The sequence below is a fragment of the Ipomoea nil genome, unplaced genomic scaffold (genome assembly GCF_001879475.1).
Source record: "Ipomoea nil cultivar Tokyo-kokei standard unplaced genomic scaffold, Asagao_1.1 scaffold3147, whole genome shotgun sequence".
Classification (NCBI taxonomy): domain Eukaryota; kingdom Viridiplantae; phylum Streptophyta; class Magnoliopsida; order Solanales; family Convolvulaceae; genus Ipomoea; species Ipomoea nil.
In genome coordinates this window covers 1,042,183-1,063,256 of record NW_017619575.1, presented here as the reverse complement: position 1 = coordinate 1,063,256, position 21,074 = coordinate 1,042,183, and the positions used below count along the sequence as shown (strand labels likewise).

The window sequence follows — 21,074 nt, the reverse complement described above, 5'->3', positions numbered from 1 at the left end:
AATTCCAATAACTCCGTAATTGTTATCATTTTTAATTGTTTCCAAACCTTGCTTTCACATTTCAAAACACATGCCAATTATATCGTTTTTCTTGTTAATTCTGATTTTAAAAATATACACTACTGTTCCGCACTACTACTACTACTACTTCCGCACTTCCACTCAAACAAATCATCCGACAATTGAACAATAGGCACAGTAAAATACCAATTCGCTAATGGCTCAAAATTGATTGTTCACATTCGAAAAGTATGAAACTAGTGCTTAAAAGTACAAGCCAATCACAGGAAAGAAAATAATTGCGTCTCTACATGGAATAGTCCTTTAAAATAGAGTGATTTACTACTTTCTCTGTTCACTTAGGATTAAGCCCCGAGCTCCAAAAGCAATGTGTGATTTACTTGATCAGAAACTGGACCAACAAATTGAATTGGACCTGCAATGCACAAAGGGAAGAGTTTGAAAATTCCTGAACCTCAATTCAATTCCTTTCCTTGAAGAGTTTGAATTACAAGTGTGTGATGCACTGTGCCAAATTGCACTTGAGAGGAATAAATAGTTGCTGGTACATCTTTACATAATACCTCTCTCATGCCAATGAGATGATTTTTGGTCAATTTATTTTTAAAAAAAAAAACAGAGCAGTGATGCGATGAAAACATACCAGGATTCAAGTAGCGGTTCTTTAGGGCCCATTCTTCACGCATTGATGCAAATTTCTTGAATGGAGCACCTACAAATTTATTTTCCAAATAAAAGTGAGTCATATACATGATTGTTTTAAGTGAGAACAAACAGTTCTATTACAAAAAGCACGCAAATAAGTCTCAGTCTTATATGAGTTTTTAAAGAGAAGTTTACCGTCAAGCTCCACCATTGCTTTCTTTATCACAGGCTTGAATTTACCTGCAAATTTAAATCAGTTTCCAATAGTGAGTGAAAGATAAGCAGAGCACAGTTCCAGTAAGGAGCTCCATCAGAAAATCAGTAATGAATTCTTGGACAATCTTCCTTTGAATGAAACTGACTGATGAGGAAGTAATGAGAATTTTACCATGTCTTCTCTCAACATCCATCAATGAAGTCAGAGCAGTTCCGCCCACAGTCCAATCTGAAACTGGAGCAGCCAAGTTTCCAACCTGGAGATGTCATCAAAGTTCGAAGAAGCATCAGACAATTGCTGACCTATGGAACTCAGTGAAAAGATTGACTTGTTGACTCAAAACAAACAACAGAAAAGTAGCAGCAAGAGAAGCACAAACCGATGATATCAATCCTGTCTTCCCACTTTGAAGTAGTGCCCCAGCACCATAGCCCAAGGCATAACAGTATGTGGCATCAAAATTTGATGGCAAGCCACACCTTCCTTCATAACTGAGGTTAAATCATATAATCAAGGCATAGACAATGTTAGGCATATCAAATGATTTTAATATGGAAAATAAAGCTTGAGTTGAAATAAACATATGGAGATGAAACTATGAAAAGTACCCGAAAAAGTGGGACTGCCCCTTGAATTGACCATTATATGAACCACTCTGCCTTCTCAACTCCAACTCTGTTTCAACCATTTGAATAAGCATTTTTTCAGTTTCAATCTTGGCAACCTGCAGAAAGGGACCTCATCATTGTAACCAAATTTTCATGTGGATCCACGGATTTAAGAATAATGGAGGCATAATGCATTTAAACACCTGCACATTGCCATGTGGATCTCTCTCAAGCAGTAATTGATCCTGAATAGCTTGAGGCAACAACTCAAAAAGCTGCAGACATTGTGGGGTCAGTTTCCTTTTCCAAACACCAGCATCATCTACAACACCATGAGCCAAAATTTCATTCAATTCTGCAATGAGCTGCTGGACCTGCAAACAGGAAATAGCACATCTGAATGAGAAAACTCATCCTGCATCATCTAAAGCCTGAAGGGGAATATACTTTATTTAAGAGCATAATAAGTAGTAGTCCAGTATATGGAATTATGGAATTGCAAAGTATGGGATATACCTCAGGAATGAAATCTATAAGCCCTTCTGGTATGAGTATGACACCATAATTGTATCCCAGCTCTGCACGTTTGCAGATCACATCAGCAATGTAGTCAGTAACATTTTTCAGAGTATCTTTCTTTGCAAAAACCTGCAGGCAAAGATGAAAGTTATAAAGCAAATAGTTAATACTCTTTCAGTCTCATAAAAAGACAAAATATAAAGTTAAATTTGAACAAAACTGACTTCCAAATAGAATTATGAATTTCTCTAATACCATGTCCATAGTCAAAGGAAAGACAATCTGAATGAAATGACAAACGATTTGTAAATGGTATAATGTATTCTGAATGAATATCAGCAGGTTTACCCTCTCCTTTTCGGCTATATAAAAGTAATTTATGATTAAAAAATATAATAATTATATCTTGGGATAGTTTACGACTCTTGGTTCACTATCTATCTTCGCTTTCTTCAATTTAACGTTGCTTTGAAGAATGTAAATTTCAACTATAGTCTATAGATCAATCAATAATCTCCAACTTCTCATGCTTTAAGAGTTCTTGCAGGGTGTAATTCAGCATATGGAAATGGCAAGCAACACTTACAAAGTACAATAACCTGCCCATAGGAACTTGACCAATTCTAAGAAAATATGCAGCTGGAACAAAGGAATCAGATCAAAGAGTAATATAATGTGAATACCTCTTCTCCAATCAGAGTGACGTTTGGATGTGTTTGCAAGGCACACTCTAAAGTAATGTGGGAAGCAGCACGCCCCATAAGCCGTACAACTGCATATAACTAAATATTAACATGATATACGAGATTCAGGTATTGTGGAGTTGTGGACTCTTGCAGTGGTGAGAGAGAGTCTCATTCTCACGAATCACGATATGTTCCTCAGATAAACTTTTCTAGAATATGGAAAGTCATACATGGGCGCAGAAGATTAGGAACCAGTCAGAACCAAAGAGCAATTAGGTTACTCTACTCACAGTGATAGTATTTCCCTGTTGAGCGAGCATCTATCATGACATTTCCAATCATTTCAGCATATATCTACAGACAAACACAGGTTTAAACAACATTATAAATAATTACACTAGCATGTGACGCTCTAGACAATAAGAATTTGAGAAAATACAATTGTGTGCTTATTAAAGCTTTAAAAAAAGAACCCTAGAAATATTATTCAGTAAAAATATATTGGCAAAATTTCTGAAAATCTTAAAATGTCCAGCATAAAAAATGTTGTCAAGTGTATACAAGGTTAGTTGGGGCAGTAATGCATTACTAGCAAACCAGAAAACAAAAATAACACTATAGAGTACAACTCAGCCAATGATCCCGGAATTTCCTGAAAGTTTGGTATAGTAACTTCAAGATTCCTTAACAGAAAAGTCTGAATCAGTAAGTATATATAAACATAATCATGAATAACAAATAAGTAACTACATAATCATGAATAACAGATAAGTAACTCGTAAAACTATTATCACGGCAAATTTTACTAAGGGTGGCACTGATTAAGTGTCACAAAAAGAGGGGAGAAAACCATAGCTACATTAGGATCCCAAAAAATATAAAAGCATCAGAGCACCCTATTTTCCTCTTTTTGATATTGAATCATCTTCCGCCTTTATAAAGAATGCAAAATGTAAAAACTGATATTGTAGCCATAATTACCTTGCATGCTGTGTCAAACCCAAAACTTGTGGGAACCTCTTTGCATTTTAAATCACCATCGATGGTTTTTGGACATCCAATCACACGAGTTTTCAAATTCTTACTCCTGATAATTTTGCATTAAATTTCATAAGTAACTAAAATCATTTGATTGTTTACATGTCCACAAAACTACAACTCAAAAAGATCTCTTCCAGTAAAAATTTCTTTTACTTAGCAAGATACCTAAAGTTTTCAGCAAGAAGACAGGCATTAGTATTTGAATCATCTCCACCAATCACTACAAGCCCATCCAAATCAAGCTTTTTTGCTGTTTCTTCAGCTTGCTTAAACTGATAAGTGGAAAGTTTAGTTAGTCATGGCCCCAACATGCTTATCCCAAAATGAAACACAAATAACCTATGAAAATTCAAACAAAATCTCAAAATACCTGATCTGGAGTCTCAATCTTGTCCCTCCCACTGCAAATCATATCAAAGCCACCCTGGGAGAAGATTATCATTGTCACATACATTCCACATTAGTTTGAAGCCAGTAATACAATGGTTAACAATAATAAGTAGGTGAACATTTTTATGTGCCTTAATTAACAGGGAAAGAAAGATTTCACATCGAATACTAATGAGCACAATGACTTCATTTTCAGTCAGAAGTAGTTACTTTACAATGACTTCATCGTAAAGTAACTACTTTCACCCTTTCAGTCAGAAGTTGTTCATTTTACTTAATTACAAGTATCAGTAACACAGCATGAAGGATAAAAAAATTAATGAATGAACACTGAAGTTCTTAAGTAGTTACATTAGGATCAAGATGATAAAACTTTACCTGATTTCTGTATGGGTAGATATATTCTGGTGTGAGTATCACATACTTGCACTTCATGATCCCAGCTGGTCCACCCCTGAACCCATACAATGTGCTTCCTTTGCAATGCTCCTGCAAATAATCTGTGACCAAAATGCACATAGCAATCACAACTACAGAAATAATAATAACAATGATGTAAAAACACAAGTGATTTTAGCAGTATTCTGCATCAAAAAATTTCATCTGGTTCAAATGTAGATGTCAAATAATCAATATCTAACCGAAAATTCCGGAAATAACATTATGCCCTCCAGGTGCTTGGCCACCAGACAAAACCACTCCAATCTTCAAATTATGGTTCATTGCAACATCACCCGAATCATCTGGCACCAATGCTGCTGATGGTTGACCAAATAAGCCAGGAAACAACTTTGCAATCTCCTCTGAAATTGCCAAGCAAACTCTCAATTAATTCTAGATGTCTAAAGCCTACTCGAAGCTTAAACCAAGCAGAAGATTCAGACAAAACGGAATGCTTTCAGAATAATGATATAAAAACTCAACTGAAATGATAATATTAATGTGAAACACGTACGAATACGAAATGCGTTATCACTAAACGTCTAGATCTGCAAGTAATTCACATAATACTTCTCTGCAATTTTAATATTTTTCATGTTTAAATTTTAGCATGCTTAAACAGTACTGCTGCATATTAAACCACCCGGTGCACCCCATACAGTTAACTTTTATCAATGAACTACAAAACCTCTACGGCATATTGCGCTTGATCTGTTCCACTAAGATAAAAATCGATGTAAGTTGACACAGACAATCCTTCAGTTCTGCATTCCTTAATAGCGAATAAATCAACAACAATAAGCCAACATTCTCGCAACTCAATCCACCAACTATCCGGATATACTTCAATGTACAAAGATCTAAAATGACACTACGAAATCGAGAAATGAGAGAGACGGATAGGGAACTGACCTGGATGGCCGGCCGCAGAGCTGGCGGGGCCGTCGACGACTTTGAAGGACTTACGGAGGACAGATGGGAGAGGGAGCGGGTGATCGAGACGGCTGTTCTGTACTTCACTGTAAACGGAGGCGTAACGTCCGGTGGAAGTTTTCGCGGACGCAATGTCGGAGTTAGCCAACAGGGAAATCGCCGGCGCCATTGATTGATTTTCACCTAACGGAGAGAGAGAGTGAGGAAGATACGAGAAGAAGAGCTCACTACTGAAGTAGATCTTTCGGAGTGGCTTTCTGTGCGCTGCACTGTCATTTTAAGGCCCAGTAACGTGTCGAGGGCAAAATCGTCCTCTGGAAACTCCGCCCCGGTGGTAGGTTGGGTTAGTGTAGGGTTATTATCATACTCTACCGCGAAGAATGCTCTCACATGCAAAGCACGTGATATTAGGTGCTATTTGGCACCAACATTTAGGCATTTAGCAATTAGCACCTATCTACGATGTTGTTTCCAAAAGGTTGAATCTCCGACCTAACAAAACATAAGGATATTTTCATACTATTACTAGTGAGACTCGATTATAGATCATTATTCTTAAACTTTATCATTGTGACTTGTGATTAACTGAGTTATCCATGCGAGCTAGTACCTATCTATCTAACATTTGGAATGGACTACAATAAGTTATCAAAGATTTTGTTGTAAAGTTTTTCTATAGTTGAGAAACTCTCCAAATTCACTATAGACAAGTTATTTACGTTAAAAATTATCGGCATGTACTCTAATCAAGTTATTTATGTTAGTCGAAAGATGCTATAATCACAATTTATTAGTCAATCTGTTCCAAATTTGTTAAGTAGTCTGCACATTTTTATTTTTAGAATATGTGATTTTTTGTTTTATGTAAATGAGGATTACCCTATAATGTTTGTATAAATTTCTTAGTACAAATAACATTTTATTTTGTTAGGTATGCAGTGGCTTTAAAGTTTAACCTACCTAACCACCTTAGAGCATCCACAATGATTGGGGAGAATTGAGGGATAATGTAAGAGTGATTAGGAAAGAGAATGTAGGAATGGGAGAAAAAAAAATCAAACCCAAAAAACAAAAAAAAAATAATAAAAAAAAATAAAAAGAAAAGTATGTCAGGCGCGCCGTTCGGCGCGCCTGGCGCGTGCACTGCACACGCCCGGCTATGCCATGCTGTGCGCCAAACGCGCACAACATGTAATCTTTCTTTTTTATTTTTTTTTATTTCTTTTTCCTATGCTTCCCATATTTATAGAGCTATTCTTCCCACCATTCTTTCTTCTCCACACTACTTATTCACCCCATTCAAAAGAAAGCATTTGACATTATCTCCACATTCTCCCTTTAGTGTGGATGCTCTTAGAAGGAGCATGTCAGCATGAGCTTGGTGGGCTAAATCATGGTATTGTAGGCTAACCTTAATCATTTTCGTTTGATAAGAATTTTTGTGGCCCAATCTTTATTTAGACAGGGTGACTTGTCCTCTTGGGCTGGGGAAAGAAAGAAGGAAGAAATCTTGTTAAAGTACATTGCAATAGTGGAGATTGGGAGTAGTACACTTAACATGCATTCTACATATCTACTATCTTTCATAACAAAGCATCTTTTATTTCAATACAACATAAGGAAACTAGCAACATATCATAACACAATGCTTACTATAGTTACAATGATAAGCCAAAATCAAGAAAGTTTAGCACCACCATTTTCACATAGCTTCAGGATACATTTTCTCCTTTCATACCAGAGAATCAAAGCCTTGAGTCTTGCTGACATAAAAGACGGAACTGTTGAAAACACCTGCATTATTAGATCGCGCACCAGAAGAAATGTTTAGCCAAGGCAAAGCGTCCCAACATAGTTTCCTAAATGTATAGCTGTAGTTCTTCTATAGAGAAACATATGGAGGCAAGTATGAGACTGCAAATATGGTGACTGGAATGAACGACATGCAGGACAACACGATTTTTGTCCAACGTTGCTTGTTACTTATCATCAAGATCATTGTTGCTGCAAAGGCAAGCATCATCATGGTTACTGAGAGAATGAGCAAAGATATATAGTTCCTTTAGCAAAGAGAACTTTTTCTTTCCTGCACAATTTTATACGAATGCATGATGCTATGGATCAATTATTTACCGAATATGAAAAGGAAGACATGGAAATGCCTAGTAATAGTGAAAGTAGTGGTGGAAATGAACCTATATAGAATTAGATATGTCTCAACAACATGTTATGCATGAAATTCAAAAAAACATAGCAAATGCTGTATGGGGGGATTGTAATCAATGATGTTATTGTTTTGTAACCATGTAATGATTAGAATAATTATAATTTATTTAGTAATATACTTTTATTAACTTTCGTTAGTTTTACACATTTAGTATTAATTTATTGATTTTGTTTATATAAAAATTGAATTCGTAAAATGAAATTTAAAAATGGGAGAAATGAAAAACGGTAGAAATGAAGAAATGAAAAACTGTAAATGAAAAAGTTAAGTAAACGATCCTTAGATTTGTTTATTTTTTATTTTTTTTATTCAACGGAAAACAACAATTTCGATTCTTGATTTTAATAAATCGGAACCGGAACCTTTTGAATTCTGATTCAATTATTACAATGTCAGAATTCAGATGTTTATGATATAAGTAATAAGTCTTGGTAAAATTGACAAGGACTTTGTGGTTCAATGACACAAGTTTACTCCCTTAAGTCGTAGGAGGTCGTGGGATCGTTAAAAAAAAGTCTTGCTAAAGCCAAGGCTCAAACCACAACTCTTTTATTTATTTAGGTAATTACAAAGTAGTCATACACATATCCATCATTCATCAGATTTGACAGAGCCAACAGTTACTCCGTACTATATTACAAAACAGCTAAGGGTTACGGTGGGAAGGAAGAGATTTTCCAGAAATGAAGGACGAGAAGAACGCGAGCGACTCGCTGGGTTTAAAAGTGGGCACGGCATGACCCGCTCCTCTAAAAGTAGCAAAACTTAGGCCTTTATACTCTTGAACCCATCCAGCAACCTGTTTCCAAATAAGACTCAGATGAGATGTTGAGTTAGCCAATCCAGGCATCATCGTACACAGCCTGTCTGTGATGACAAAAGTTTAAGAATATTTTACCTGTTTGTTATGGTACCATGGTCTCCACGCTTGGGTGATGGGAAGACCCAGTGCGCTTATGCTGTATCTTGTAGATAAAACGGGAACCCTTCCATCTGTGTCTCCACTGAATCAACAAAAACAGAAATGCGTGATGTTGAGCATATAACCATTAATGTGCAATCCAACTATCAGTTAGACTTTTAGTTGAGAAGGAACACATGCTTCAATTTAGTATCAGAGTCAGACCAAAGGTCATGATTCAATTCGTGAGACCACAAAATTTCGCTTTTAGCATAAAGATTATGGATGCATGGTGTAACAACTTTTTACCTGTAGACCCATATTTTAAGTCCTGCAGCGATGAGTTTGCGATATATAGGAAGAACAGAATCCAGTTGGTATGTCCAATCATTGTAGAGCGTCATGCTGCATTATCAAGTATATATATATATATGATATGATTACTGAAAGCTTATTACGTGTTATATAGCATTATTCTATGATTACTTGCAGAGTTTCCAGTCCTTTAAGTTGCGACCATCGCCAGCATGAAGAGCCTTCTGAACATCTGGTATATTATAATACGATTTTGTGTAACCATCCACACATGGGTCATATCCACCCATAAGCCTCGGCATCTGCCAAGAAAATAATCAATAATTCAGTCAAAGGAGTACTTCAAGTCTAAGTTTGTTTTTGGTATAGGGAAATATATTGTTACCAGGTACACTGATTCAGATATGGAAGGAAACATTGATATCAAGTAATCTACTTCAGACTATTGGATTACCTATGCAGGGGACTAGGGGAGCAGTGGTTTGTTGTAGGTTGGGATGACAATATCTTCCACATAGTTGGGAGGGGGAGTTTGCTGGGTTGGGATTTCTTCTTATGCGAAAAATAACTTATGTTTGGACCAAGCATTTTTATATCCAGTATTTATTTTTATTGAGCCCTAATTATTAGGTTTTTGGATGTTTGGCTCATGGTAGTCAAAAACTTTGTACCCAAGATTTGTTATAGTGGAATTGTTGTTGTTGGTGGTCCGTAGTTTTGGAGTTTTCCACATAAATTTTGTATCCTTTCCCTTCTTATTTATTTTGGGCTATGACCGTGTCAGGGTCTGTAATTTTCATTGTTGAGATTTTTCCCAAACACTTCAACGTTAATAAGCAGAATGGGAGGTTGTGAAATTATATTCCTTACCACCATCTTGGACCAGCTTTTGAAGACGACGACTTCTGATGAATTGTCATTTATACAAAGGGATGTATATAGGCTGTACATATCTATCTCCTTGTACTGTTTATATACTTCATCTACAGCCTGAGTACAATCATTATTCCACGTATCACTATTGAAATCACAGGATTTTAAGATTATGTTGTGGGTTTCATCCGATATTATTGCATGGCTCCAAGCATAATCCACTATACCCTTCCAGTCCTCCACATTAGATGTTAAAGGATTGCCAAGCTGCACCAAATTAAAAAAAAAACAATAATTGAAGTATGTGCTCCCTCAACTAAAAGTATTCACAGATTCGAACCTATGACTTTGCTCTGGTTCTGATATCAAATTAAAGAATGTGCTCCATCTCAACTAAAAAACTTAAGCTAATAGTTGGATTGCAAATCAAGAGAACAAGCTAAGTTTTCCCTTTTAATTTATCAAAAGTTTATCAAAAGGAAGGAGGCCGGAGCATACCAGTACTCCTCTAAGATCAATGGAAAGGGAAGGATCTTTGTTTTTCTCAACAATGAGCTCAGCCAACTGAGGTATATACTTCCCTGTCAAACCACGTAACATGAAGATCGATATGGGTGTGCATGAAACCATAAAGAATTTTGAGGTAGGGTGTAACAAATCTATATATATACCTGCATAACTCTCCCCAGCAATATAAAAGGCTCGGGTTCTAAACGATGGGAACTTGAGAAACCACTTGTGCAGGAAAGTATATGCATCATTTGCTATATATATGTAGTAACCATAAAAGGACAAAATGTTTCAGCAAAACAGATTAACCTCCATATAAAACAATCATATATCCAGACCAAAGTGGAAGATCAAAGGTATATATTCAGAAAGAAAGATATATCGATCTCACCTGTAAAATCATCTCCTAGATTGACATAATCAGCACTCGTATTTGTATATGAGAAGCCTACACCGATTGGAGATTCCAGGAATAACAAGTTCGCTTCTGCATCATATCATATCATGAGAGAAAGATCATTATATATCAAGCTTTTTCAGGACTACATGATATTATATATATACTTGTTCCAGAAGAAATGTAGTTTTAGGTAGGCTGAATATAATTACAAGAAATTTAAGCTTGTTCATGTACGAGTGCCAGCCAAACCTCTGTTCCATGAATATGGATTAGCTGTCAAGGCAGATCCATTAGAGTCCACAAGGAAAGGTCCAATCTCTTGTGTTGCCCCATATCCCACAGAGGAACATCCCGGACCTAAAACACACACTATTGTCACTCCACAAGATCGAGAAAAAGAAATCAAAGCTAAAAATACAGTACTGAAAATTATGAAATTTCCAACCACCTGAAAAGCCTTGTTCTGACCACTTTTGGTGTCTGGAAAAACCTTTATAGCTATTTCCGACCACTTTTTACTTTCTACTTGATTAAAGATCAATTTCAGGTTCTCGGAAATTCCATAATTTCCAGTAGTGATATTGAAACAGTAGATGGATTAATCTAGTCAAAGAAATCGTCCTAGCTAGGAATTATTAATAGAATCTACAAGTTACATATATAATTAATAATATATTCTTATTACCTCCATTAAGCCAGAGAACTAAAGGTTTTTGTTCAGGTAGAGTTAAAGATTCATAAAACCAGTAGAAGAGTGCTCTTCCATTACTCTCATTTACTGTCACATACCCAGCATAGTGTTTGAAGCCAACACTAGGCTGCCCAGGCAATTGAGTCACGAGATCAGATATATTCTCGTTAGACCTTTGGGAAAGTCTTGCTGCAACTGCAACTGGTTCAAAAAGAAGCAAGGAAGGAACAAGAAGCAGATAAAAGGAAAGTATCATTTTCAATGCAATATCCAATATTCAGACAAAAAACACAACAGATTTGGAGAAAACCTCTAAGCTAAGAATGCAAGCACACAACTACCCACAGGCCTATATATACTTGCTGGAAAGTATCCAATCCAATGATATCATATGATCAAGGAAATATCTTCTTTTTTTTTTTTTTTTGGAAAATAATCAAGGAAATATCTTTATTATTAGAATTGATATATTATATATGATCAAGGAAATATATATCTTTATTATTAGAATTGATATTGATATATTATCATTACTATTAGAATTAATTTATTTTCTATAGTGATAGCAAATAATTATGATAAGGACCTTTAATGATTCTCCTCTCCGTTTTATGTTTTAGTTAGTTAAAATTCAGAGGTGGGAAAACTCTCAAAACGTTCATATTATCCTTGTTTTCTAAACCCTTTAATTTCTCTCTCAACATAGACATCCCCAATAACCCTAATCACCTTGCAACACGTGCCGAGAACATAACAATATCTATCCATCTAGATGTGAGATTTTAATGTCTAACTGAGGACTCCTACGTAGCAAACTTACTTTAAAATTGAACAAGAATTGTATAGCATCTAGGCATGATCACAGTTCGGACCAAACTAGCCTGTGAACAGGAGGATCAGAACCATGGTCCCGGTTATGGTTTCGAACCTTTAAAAAAATAAAAATTTATTATATATAATGTATTTCTATATATACTAGTATTTTCGCCCGTGAGATGCACAAAATGAATTTGTTGTAATATATTAAGAATATTTGGATCGATATATATCTTTTTATCGTAACATATCTTTAGTTAAAAATTGTACACAGTAATTTAGTTACCATATTCAAATAATTCTTCATTAATTCATAGCATATATGATGTGATAATATTATATCAAATTCGGACATAAAATTACCATATTCAAATAATTCTTCATTAAATTGTAGCATAATATTACCATATTTCTTCATTATTATCATAAAACGTAAAAAAAAAATCCGGAAAATATTAAATATGATTATTAAAACGTAAATAATAATAATAATAATAATTACTATTTTTGTTTTGTATATTTTCCTTTTTTGTTTGGTTATTAGTATTGTTTTGGAAGCTGAAACCCTACAAACATAAAATATATAATATAAATTGCGTAAATTACTTCGTGATATTACACTAACGTAATTAGAAATTGGGTATATTATGTATTAATTACCATATTAATAGTCACTCCTAATGGCATCTGACGTAGATATTAGGCAGCTTCTAGTATTTGGTTATGAGAAAATATATTGTATGAAAGGGTATAAAAAGTTTATAAATACATGTTAGAAGACTTCGAATAGGAAATAAATTCTCATATGCATACTTACCTAAATCCTTAAGACTGCCTAATCTATAGAGATTTCAAATATTATATCTAAATTCCATAACAAATCTATTCACATTTTTTTTTTTTTGAGAACCAATCTATTCACATATTTTAAGGTAAATATCACTTATGATATACAGTAATATGTTTGGGAGAGGGTTTGCTGGCCACTTTGAACATGCACCAAGAGATACAGTTATGGCACACGTACTATAATAAGGTTCTAAAATTAGAATAAAACAAAACCATTATTTTCACCCGTATATAAGCACCCAGTACTAAATTAAGCTTCTGTTACAATGTCTATGACACATTTATGCATAAATAAATAAACTATTTCCAGCACATCCATATTTTAGTGCATGTTCAGTATGGTCTTACAAGTCATTCTTCAAGCCATGGAAGTGACTATTAATCATATAACTATTAATGTGCAGTCCAACTATCAGCTTAGACTTTTAGTTGAGATGGAGCACATGCTTCAATTTGATATCAGGTCATGGGTTCAAATCTTTGCGTAACACCGCAGTATATATATCCCAAATTGATGGTTTCTTTAGTGTACAAAAGAACAAAAAAAAAAAAAAAAAGTTGATCTGAGCCGTTTTAGGTAATCTCATCATCAAAGAGAAGAAAAAGGAATTTTGTGGCCAATTCAGTATCAAAAGATTGTCATGAGGCCAGGAGTTCAGACTAATATAATCCAATCCAACTTGAATCATTTTTCTATTTCAGCCAATCAATAGTACGAGGGAAGACAGTGAATCCAGTCAAGGAAAACAATGTACTTTCTGCCTAAAAGAAAAAATGAAAAATAAAATAGAAAGTGGCTTGGGTCACTTATCCTATCCCTAACACACATTTTATTAGAATAGTCTTAAGCCTATTGTTAATAGTCTCACATTGAAAAAAAATGAGAAACATATGGGTTTATACGAAAATTAGCAAACATATCATCACAATGCATAGTATAGTTACAATGATAAGCCAAAATCAAGAAAGTTAAGCACCACCATTTCACATAGCTTCAGGATACATTTTCTCCTTTCAGACCAGAGAATCAAAGCCTCGAGTCTTGCTGACAGAAAAGGCGAAACTGCTGGAAACGCCTGCATTATCAGATCGTGCACCAGAAGAAATGTTTAGCCTAGGCAAAGCGTCCATAGTTTCCTAAATGTATACCTGTAGTTCTTCCATAGAGAAACATATAGAGGGACGTATGAGACTGCAAATATGGTGACTGAAATGAACGACATGCTGGACAACGCGATTTTTGTCCAACATTCCTTGTTTCTTATCATCAGGATCACTGTTGCTGCAAATGCAAGTTTCAGAGCTGATTCATATTTATCGAATTTCATCCGGATACGTTCCAACAAGGGAATGCTGATAAATTTTGGAGCTTCATTACAGAACAGAAGTCAGTAACAAGAAAGGGAAACCAGTGGCTACTCTAACCTATCAAGATTAACATCACACTGACTCAAAAATTTGTGTAATTCTCAAGACTCCGGTAATGGAAAATTGAAGTGACAAACAACTTACAAGGTCAAGAACAAAAAGATATTTTTTGTCTCAAAGAAAATAATTAAAAATAACAATTAGAGAGAACTTGGTATAAGTATCATACTAGAGTTAACAAGAAGCTTGATAAATCTGTTTTTCTTGCCAACTTTGAAGGCAGATGGATTTAATGCAAGGAGCTGAAGAGCAGTCATCCCATCTCCATCTTGTTCACCGATTAAGCACCCATGCCTTTGAGGAATACAAAGGGCGAGGTCTGTTCATCATAGGATTTGCGAACAATGGTAAAAGACTAGAACTTGCAACCAATAAGAAGCAGAGCTTAACTACTTTAGATGTAAATAAATAAAGACAGTAATCAACTTACCAAAATGCTCCATAAGTACAGACTGGTGGAGTGTGGTTGATCTGTCGCTGCTTCTGTAATGAAATGCATCCCACTTGTCTTCATCACCCTCGACAACCTTTTCAACTTCCTTGTCTAGGTAGAAACTTAGTTTCTACCTAAGCATATATGCTTGTTAAGGGTGCATTTTAATGGCAACAAGTTGACAGCAAAGAAAGCGACAGACACTGAGAAGCATCTCATGCTTTTGCTAGCATCATATTGATTGTGGAAAGTACGAAACGTAATAATCATGGCAAGAATTATCATCAGTGACTAACTCTGTGACAAACCAACAGTTCAAAACTGAATCTTTCATCATATAAATGTGATTTTTTTTAGCAACACTTCTGTCCACCCTAGTAAATCTTCTAATTCAATGCATCCAAGATTTCTGAACAAATATGATGGATTTCATTAACAAGCCTACGAATAACAACTAGCAGTTTATTTGGCTCATTTAGACCATTTTTCACATTCAGAAGTACAAGTACAAGGCTTGAAAGGCAGGGGACATACTAGAAGAAAATAATTCTGGAATTAGTCTAAGGCTTCAAGAGGGGGCTGTCTTCCTTGATCAGCACAAAGATACTGCCCGCCTCTCCTCTTGAAATCCGAAGCTCGCTGTCCAGGTAGGTAGTTAAAAGCCAGGACTCAGCATTGCTATTGGCAAGGGAAAACTTCAATGGCGGTTGGCTAGAGATGGACTTCACAACTGAGGAAGCCGTATCCTGGAGAGAAGTAATCAAACCTTTGAAAGGGGTGAGATCAATCTTTTGTCCCAAAAATTCTACATTCTCAGGTAACACAATGGAATCTGTCAGCTGTGGAGTCCCAATAATGCCTTCTTCAAACTTTATCTGAAAGTTGGCATATAGAAAATGGGTCCATAAGGAAGGTCAATTCAAGAAAAGTATCCTGCAATATTCCAGGAATGAGAACTTGGCATTATTGGAACTGAGAAGCAAGAATAAACCTGCACACGCTTAGGGCTTCGGACTTCAAACTTGGCATTGGTACTAATGGAAGTGGTAGCCAATGGTCCAGAAAACACAACAGAGTTCTGAACAGTGAAGCTTTCTGAATCAATGGTTTGACATATTTCTTCAACTCTGACCAGAGGGAGTGTGCCCCTTGATAACAATGGGAACAACCCAATAAAAGACGTGTACCTGGATAAACATCTCACAAAAGGCTTGTTTATTAATGGAAGAAATGGAAAATCAGAGAAAGGAAAACGAAAATAAGTTTACTTGTCCGTTTTCCAACAGAAAACAGAGAATGTAAGTTCAGAATTCACCAATATTCGTCGACTCTCCGAGGCACCCACACCCTATCCCGACAGTATAATGGAGAGGTAAATCACGGTAACTCTAATTAGGTGGGAAGACCATGCCTGGTGTCACAGGGAGCCCATCACATGTCCTTGCCCACAATCTACCGCACAGGAACCAATTGAGCTACCCATGCGGGCATTTTCTTAGAAAAACTTAACCAATGCAGTAGACTAGTAAACCTAAGATAGATTCACAATCCTCTATAATTTCATTACTTGATCTACCAAAACAAAATCCCAAGATTTTTCACATCAAGCTGTTTACTTTATACATTACTGAAATATCAACTAAGGTTCAACAGACTCAACAGTGTAGCCATACAACGAGAAGGATGCCTGGCTTTCACCCAGGAGATAGATTCGGGTCGGCTCCCGGAACCGGAAAATGATTATTTTAACAATTTTCCAGTATTTCAACTTTATGAACCTAAAAGCACTTTTCCAGTACTGATATAAATATAATTATACAATCAATAACACAGATCTTCAACACAAAACTCGAATCTTTCGCTGACTAATTTATTGTAAAAATGAATTACTGAGTAGTTAAATTAAGGGAACTTACGCAAGAACCCATTTGCCGTTGAGGAGAGTCAGCGCCTCCGTGGGCGCCGGAGTCGGGTTCTTAGCCTCCAGCTGCGTGATAAGCTCGACGACCTCCGCCCTAGTCTCGCTGCTAGCGCTCAATCCTCTATTGGTCCCGTAGAAAGAATCCACCAGCTGTTTCTTCAACACATCGGTTTCAGTCAGCGCGGCCGGTTCGTCTTCTACCACTGCGACGCCCGCCGGAGCTGCGGACAGAGGCTCCTTTTTTTCCTCGCCCCACTCATCATCGCTAACGGCCCGGACGACGAATTTCCTATTCGGGTTCGCCAATCCCCTGTTCGGGAATGACCTCAATGCGGCCACTTTCGACGCGAAAATCGTCGAATTCACCGGAAATACAGAGGGTTTCGGGGTGGATGAGGATCGTGGACAGATCATACCGACGGGTTTGCAATGGAATTGAGTGAAAGATGAAATCGACGCCATTTTTGATCAGTTTCGAGCGCTGAAATTCGATGCCTATGAGAAAACAGAATGGTTTGAATATGAAACAGAGGAAGGACTATATACGTAACTATGTAACAGACAGCCAACTCAATTGTCTGGTTATAGTGAAAAAGACATAACTGCCCTCCCAATATAACCGGTGTTTACACATTTCTCTCACCCACAAAAAACGAAATTAATTCTCACTAATTCACTGCCTCATATATTTACAAAAAGTCCATCAGATTGAATGTAACTCAAATAACGAAGTTAATTCTCACTAATTCACTGCCTCATATATTTACAAAAAGTCCATCAGATTGAGTGTAACTCAAATATTAAAATTATCAAGTTTGATTTTACAATTTATTATCTAAAAACTAATTGAGCTACCCCTCCTACTCGTAGGCCGCAGCAGCTATTTACTCATTTCTCTAATTTTTGTCTCTTTAATTTTAATTTATTATTATCAAAAACTTATCAAGAAAAAATGAGGATAAAGAAATTGATGCAAACATGAGGAGGGGCAATTTTGGTGTTTGAGATGGATTTGTTCAGGAATGAAAATTGGACACGTTTATATACCTTGTGTGGATTTGGCCTAGAGTTTGGGAATAGAAACAAACAAGGAATACAAAGTGAGACAAGCAGATTTATACTTCTAGAGATGTCTACTTAATTAACATTTTGAGTGGCTTGGTGACCCAAAAGGATTATATACGGTTAAAAATGCTTATAGACTGTTGGAGATTTTGGTATGGTATTTTTGATAAATGGATTACATTGTGGAAATTAAAGGTCCCCAAGTAAAAAAAAAAAATTTATGGAGAGCTTTGTGTGATATCCTTCCTATCACAAACAATTTACTTATAAAGAGAGTAGAAGTGGAACCAACATGCTCAATGTGTGGTTTAATTCATGAAGATGTTATACATTCACTTGTTTCTTGTGATTATTCTAAACTTGTTTGGAATGTTACGGAGTTACCCATCACAAATATTGTAGCTGATTCTTTTCCTGTATGACTCATGGGTGCGATGATTATTTTAACAGACGAACAATTTTGCATGGTGGCTGCGGTGCTTTATCATTTATGGGCTCATTCAGAGCGGTGACGAACGGCAAACTCCCGGGCTGTTTTTCACCCCTAATAGCAGAGGCACTCGCTTGCAAAGAGGCCTTATCCTGGCTTTAAAACCGAAACGAACTCGATGTGGATCTCCTCACAGACTGCTCAGAGTTACAAAGTTCCTTAAGTTTAAGTCCTGCGACTATTCTATCTTTCATCGGGATGGTTGTAGACCAGTGCCGGGCAACTTTGGCTTTATTTAATTATTGGTCTTTAAATATTGTCTCTAGATCGATTCATTTACATGCTCATACTTTAACTTCGGTAGCTTTCAATCAGGATAACTCTATGTATTGGGACTTTGTCCCTCCTGACTCTATTGCTTCTTTCATTCATTAATATATGCCAATGCGGTTGGTTTTCAAAACAAAACAAAAAAAAAAAAAAAAAAAAAAAAAAAAAAAAAAAAGCCATTTTTGAGTGGCTAAGATAGTTACATGGTGCAAAAAAAAAAAAAAAAAAAAAAAAAAAAAAAAAAAAAAAGCCATTTTGAGTGGCTAAGATAGTTACATGGTGCAAGAGTATAATTTCTTATCCATTTTGTAGTATTTAAAGTTGTATAAAAAAAATACTCTATGTTACAAATTTGACTGAGTGAGTATGAACAATAATTAAATTCATAACTTTGTGCTATTAGAATCATGTTCAACTAATCCGTCCACCTTGATCTTTCAGAGCAAATTTAATTTTGATAATATAGTATAGTGTAGATTGTGACAATATATAAATAGTAGTAATAAACAATCGTTATGCTGTCGAACCGTGTCCACTTGCAAGGTGGACACGATTCTATGTTCATAATTACTGAACTATATGTTAATAATTATAAAACTATATATTCATAATGTTTAAACTTATATTCATAATTACTGAACTCTATATTCACAATTACAGAACTATATGTTCATAATTATAAAGCTATATATTTATATTCACAATTATTAAATCTCTATATTTATAATATTTATAATTATGTTCATAATTATGTTCAGGCAATTTATATCCTACACCACGGCGCGCGTTGCACTATGCGCTCAGATGCAAAACGACGTCGTTTTAATTATTTTATTTTTTGAAATTTCCTGTCCCAATGAATGGCAGTAGTTTTTTCTTAAAAAAAAAAAACCCGCTGTTCAAGAATGTACATAATGTTATACTAGAATACACATAATGTTATACATGAATGTACATAATTATATAACAAAATATACATACTCTTTTTAAAAGATAATACACATAATCTAACATAATACATAATAAACATAAACTTTTAACATAATACACATCAACTCTTAACATAATACACACAAATTTTCTGATTCGGATGTACATAATTGTATAAAAAATACACATAACTGTATGAACCAATACACATAACGTTGTGAACAAATACACATAATCTCAGCAACTTCCTACCGCGCCTCCCAACACTACCCCAAAACGACGTCGTTTTGGGAGGCGCGCGGCGCACAATGCTATGTGCGCCGTGGTGTAGGATATAACGATTGCACAGTTAATATGTGCGAATTGGGCTTGCAATTGATAAATAACTTATTTCCTAAAGGCATGTTAGCCAATATATAAGGCCCAACAAAAGAGCACATCGCACTTAGCCACCTCACTGGCAAATTATTGTATGGACCATGGTCCACACAATGTTATGTGGACCATAATAAAAAATACATTTTTAATATAATGAATGTACATTATTTTTGTACTGAATGTACATTATACAATATAATGTACACCCAGAACAAAAATAATGTATATCCCCTAAATATAATAAACATTATTTTTATACCGAATATACATTATTTTTGTATTAAATGTACATTATTTTATAGAAGACAAAATATGATCCACACAACTTGTGTGGACCATGGTCCATACAATAATGATTGCAGCTCACTAGTCACGCAATCGTTATGCTATGGACCCGTATTCAGCATGCATTGTGGACACGGGTAACGGTGCCATTAGTGGCACTGTTATCTTCCACTTGTTTTTTAGACCGCTTCGTTATAAGAGTATATGTTCATAATTTTATCACTATATGTTCATAATCGTAAGTTCATAATGTCATAGCTCTGTGTTCATAATTCCATAACTGTACATTCATAATTTCGTAACCGTACATTCACAATTCAATAACTGTAAATTCATAATTTTCAAATCTCTATGTTCACAATTTTAGAACTCTATGTTCATAATTTTATCACTATATGTTCATATTGTAAGTTCATAATGTCAGAGCTCTGTGTTCATAATTCCATAACTGTACATTTATAATTTCATAACTGTACATTCATAATTCCATAATTGTACATTCATAATTCCCTAACTGTACATTCATAATTTTCGAAACTTCTTGTTCACACTTTTAGGGCTCTATGTTCATAATTTTATCACTATATGTTCATAATTGTAAGTTCATAATGTCAGAGCTCTGTGTTCATAATTCCATAACTTACATTCATAATTCCATAACTGTATATTTATAATTCCATAACTGTACATTCATAATGCCACAAACGAATAACGCTGTTAACACCTTTAACGGCGAGACAAACTCAATTTTTTTAAAAAAACTAGAATACCGCATTTTTTCTGAAAACGAC

General features: G+C 35.4%; 4 protein-coding genes across 4 annotated transcripts; all 4 read right to left on the bottom strand.

Annotated features, from left to right (window-relative positions):
- Positions 1-182: 182 nt before the first annotated feature.
- Positions 183-5,831, bottom strand: LOC109167192 (pyrophosphate--fructose 6-phosphate 1-phosphotransferase subunit beta). The gene is made up of 16 exons (XM_019316157.1): positions 5,481-5,831; positions 4,769-4,930; positions 4,506-4,627; positions 4,108-4,161; positions 3,903-4,009; positions 3,678-3,783; positions 2,987-3,050; positions 2,694-2,782; positions 2,008-2,139; positions 1,695-1,865; positions 1,492-1,607; positions 1,263-1,374; positions 1,055-1,139; positions 862-906; positions 665-733; positions 183-436 (listed from the first exon to the last, which is right to left on the bottom strand). Exons 1-16 carry the CDS (start codon positions 5,668-5,670, stop codon positions 366-368), a joined length of 1,695 nt encoding a protein of 564 aa, XP_019171702.1. The 5' UTR covers positions 5,671-5,831; the 3' UTR covers positions 183-365.
- A 2,455-nt stretch (positions 5,832-8,286) lies between these two features.
- Positions 8,287-11,695, bottom strand: LOC109167057 (serine carboxypeptidase-like 31; the record flags this gene model as incomplete). The annotated part of the gene is made up of 10 exons (XM_019315961.1): positions 8,287-8,527; positions 8,627-8,732; positions 8,939-9,034; positions 9,116-9,246; positions 9,815-10,084; positions 10,316-10,398; positions 10,489-10,581; positions 10,719-10,814; positions 10,977-11,084; positions 11,413-11,695. Coding segments are annotated over 10 exons (1,419 nt in total), but the record flags the coding sequence as incomplete, so codon positions are not given.
- Positions 11,696-13,964: 2,269 nt separating this feature from the next.
- Positions 13,965-15,076, bottom strand: LOC109167196. Its single transcript, XM_019316162.1, has 3 exons — positions 14,942-15,076; positions 14,681-14,830; positions 13,965-14,452 (listed from the first exon to the last, which is right to left on the bottom strand). The coding sequence occupies exons 1-3, from the start codon at positions 14,952-14,954 to the stop codon at positions 14,193-14,195; spliced, it is 423 nt and encodes a 140-aa protein (XP_019171707.1). The 5' UTR covers positions 14,955-15,076; the 3' UTR covers positions 13,965-14,192.
- A 274-nt stretch (positions 15,077-15,350) lies between these two features.
- Positions 15,351-17,388, bottom strand: LOC109167193 (light-induced protein, chloroplastic-like). The gene is made up of 3 exons (XM_019316158.1): positions 16,861-17,388; positions 15,936-16,131; positions 15,351-15,819 (listed from the first exon to the last, which is right to left on the bottom strand). Exons 1-3 carry the CDS (start codon positions 17,325-17,327, stop codon positions 15,505-15,507), a joined length of 978 nt encoding a protein of 325 aa, XP_019171703.1. The 5' UTR covers positions 17,328-17,388; the 3' UTR covers positions 15,351-15,504.
- Positions 17,389-21,074: the final 3,686 nt, after the last annotated feature.

What these genes read in the sequence shown, in the direction of transcription:
- LOC109167192 (XM_019316157.1), bottom strand. Translation starts at nt 5,670, where the DNA reads ATGGCGCCGGCGATTTCCCTGTTGGCTAACTCCGACATTGCGTCCGCG. An exon ending in ATCCACATGGCAATGTGCAG is followed by an intron (nt 1,608 to 1,694) that starts GTGTTTAAATGC and finishes CCCTTTCTGCAG; the next exon opens with GTTGCCAAGATTGAAACTGA. An exon ending in GGGCAGTCCCACTTTTTCGG is followed by an intron (nt 1,375 to 1,491) that starts GTACTTTTCATA and finishes ATTTAACCTCAG; the next exon opens with TTATGAAGGAAGGTGTGGCT.
- LOC109167196 (XM_019316162.1), bottom strand. An exon ending in CAAGCTTCTTGTTAACTCTA is followed by an intron (nt 14,453 to 14,680) that starts GTATGATACTTA and finishes TCTGTAATGAAG; the next exon opens with CTCCAAAATTTATCAGCATT.
- LOC109167193 (XM_019316158.1), bottom strand. Translation starts at nt 17,327, where the DNA reads ATGGCGTCGATTTCATCTTTCACTCAATTCCATTGCAAACCCGTCGGT. An exon ending in AACGGCAAATGGGTTCTTGC is followed by an intron (nt 16,132 to 16,860) that starts GTAAGTTCCCTT and finishes ATGTTTATCCAG; the next exon opens with GTACACGTCTTTTATTGGGT. An exon ending in GAAGCCCTAAGCGTGTGCAG is followed by an intron (nt 15,820 to 15,935) that starts GTTTATTCTTGC and finishes GCCAACTTTCAG; the next exon opens with ATAAAGTTTGAAGAAGGCAT.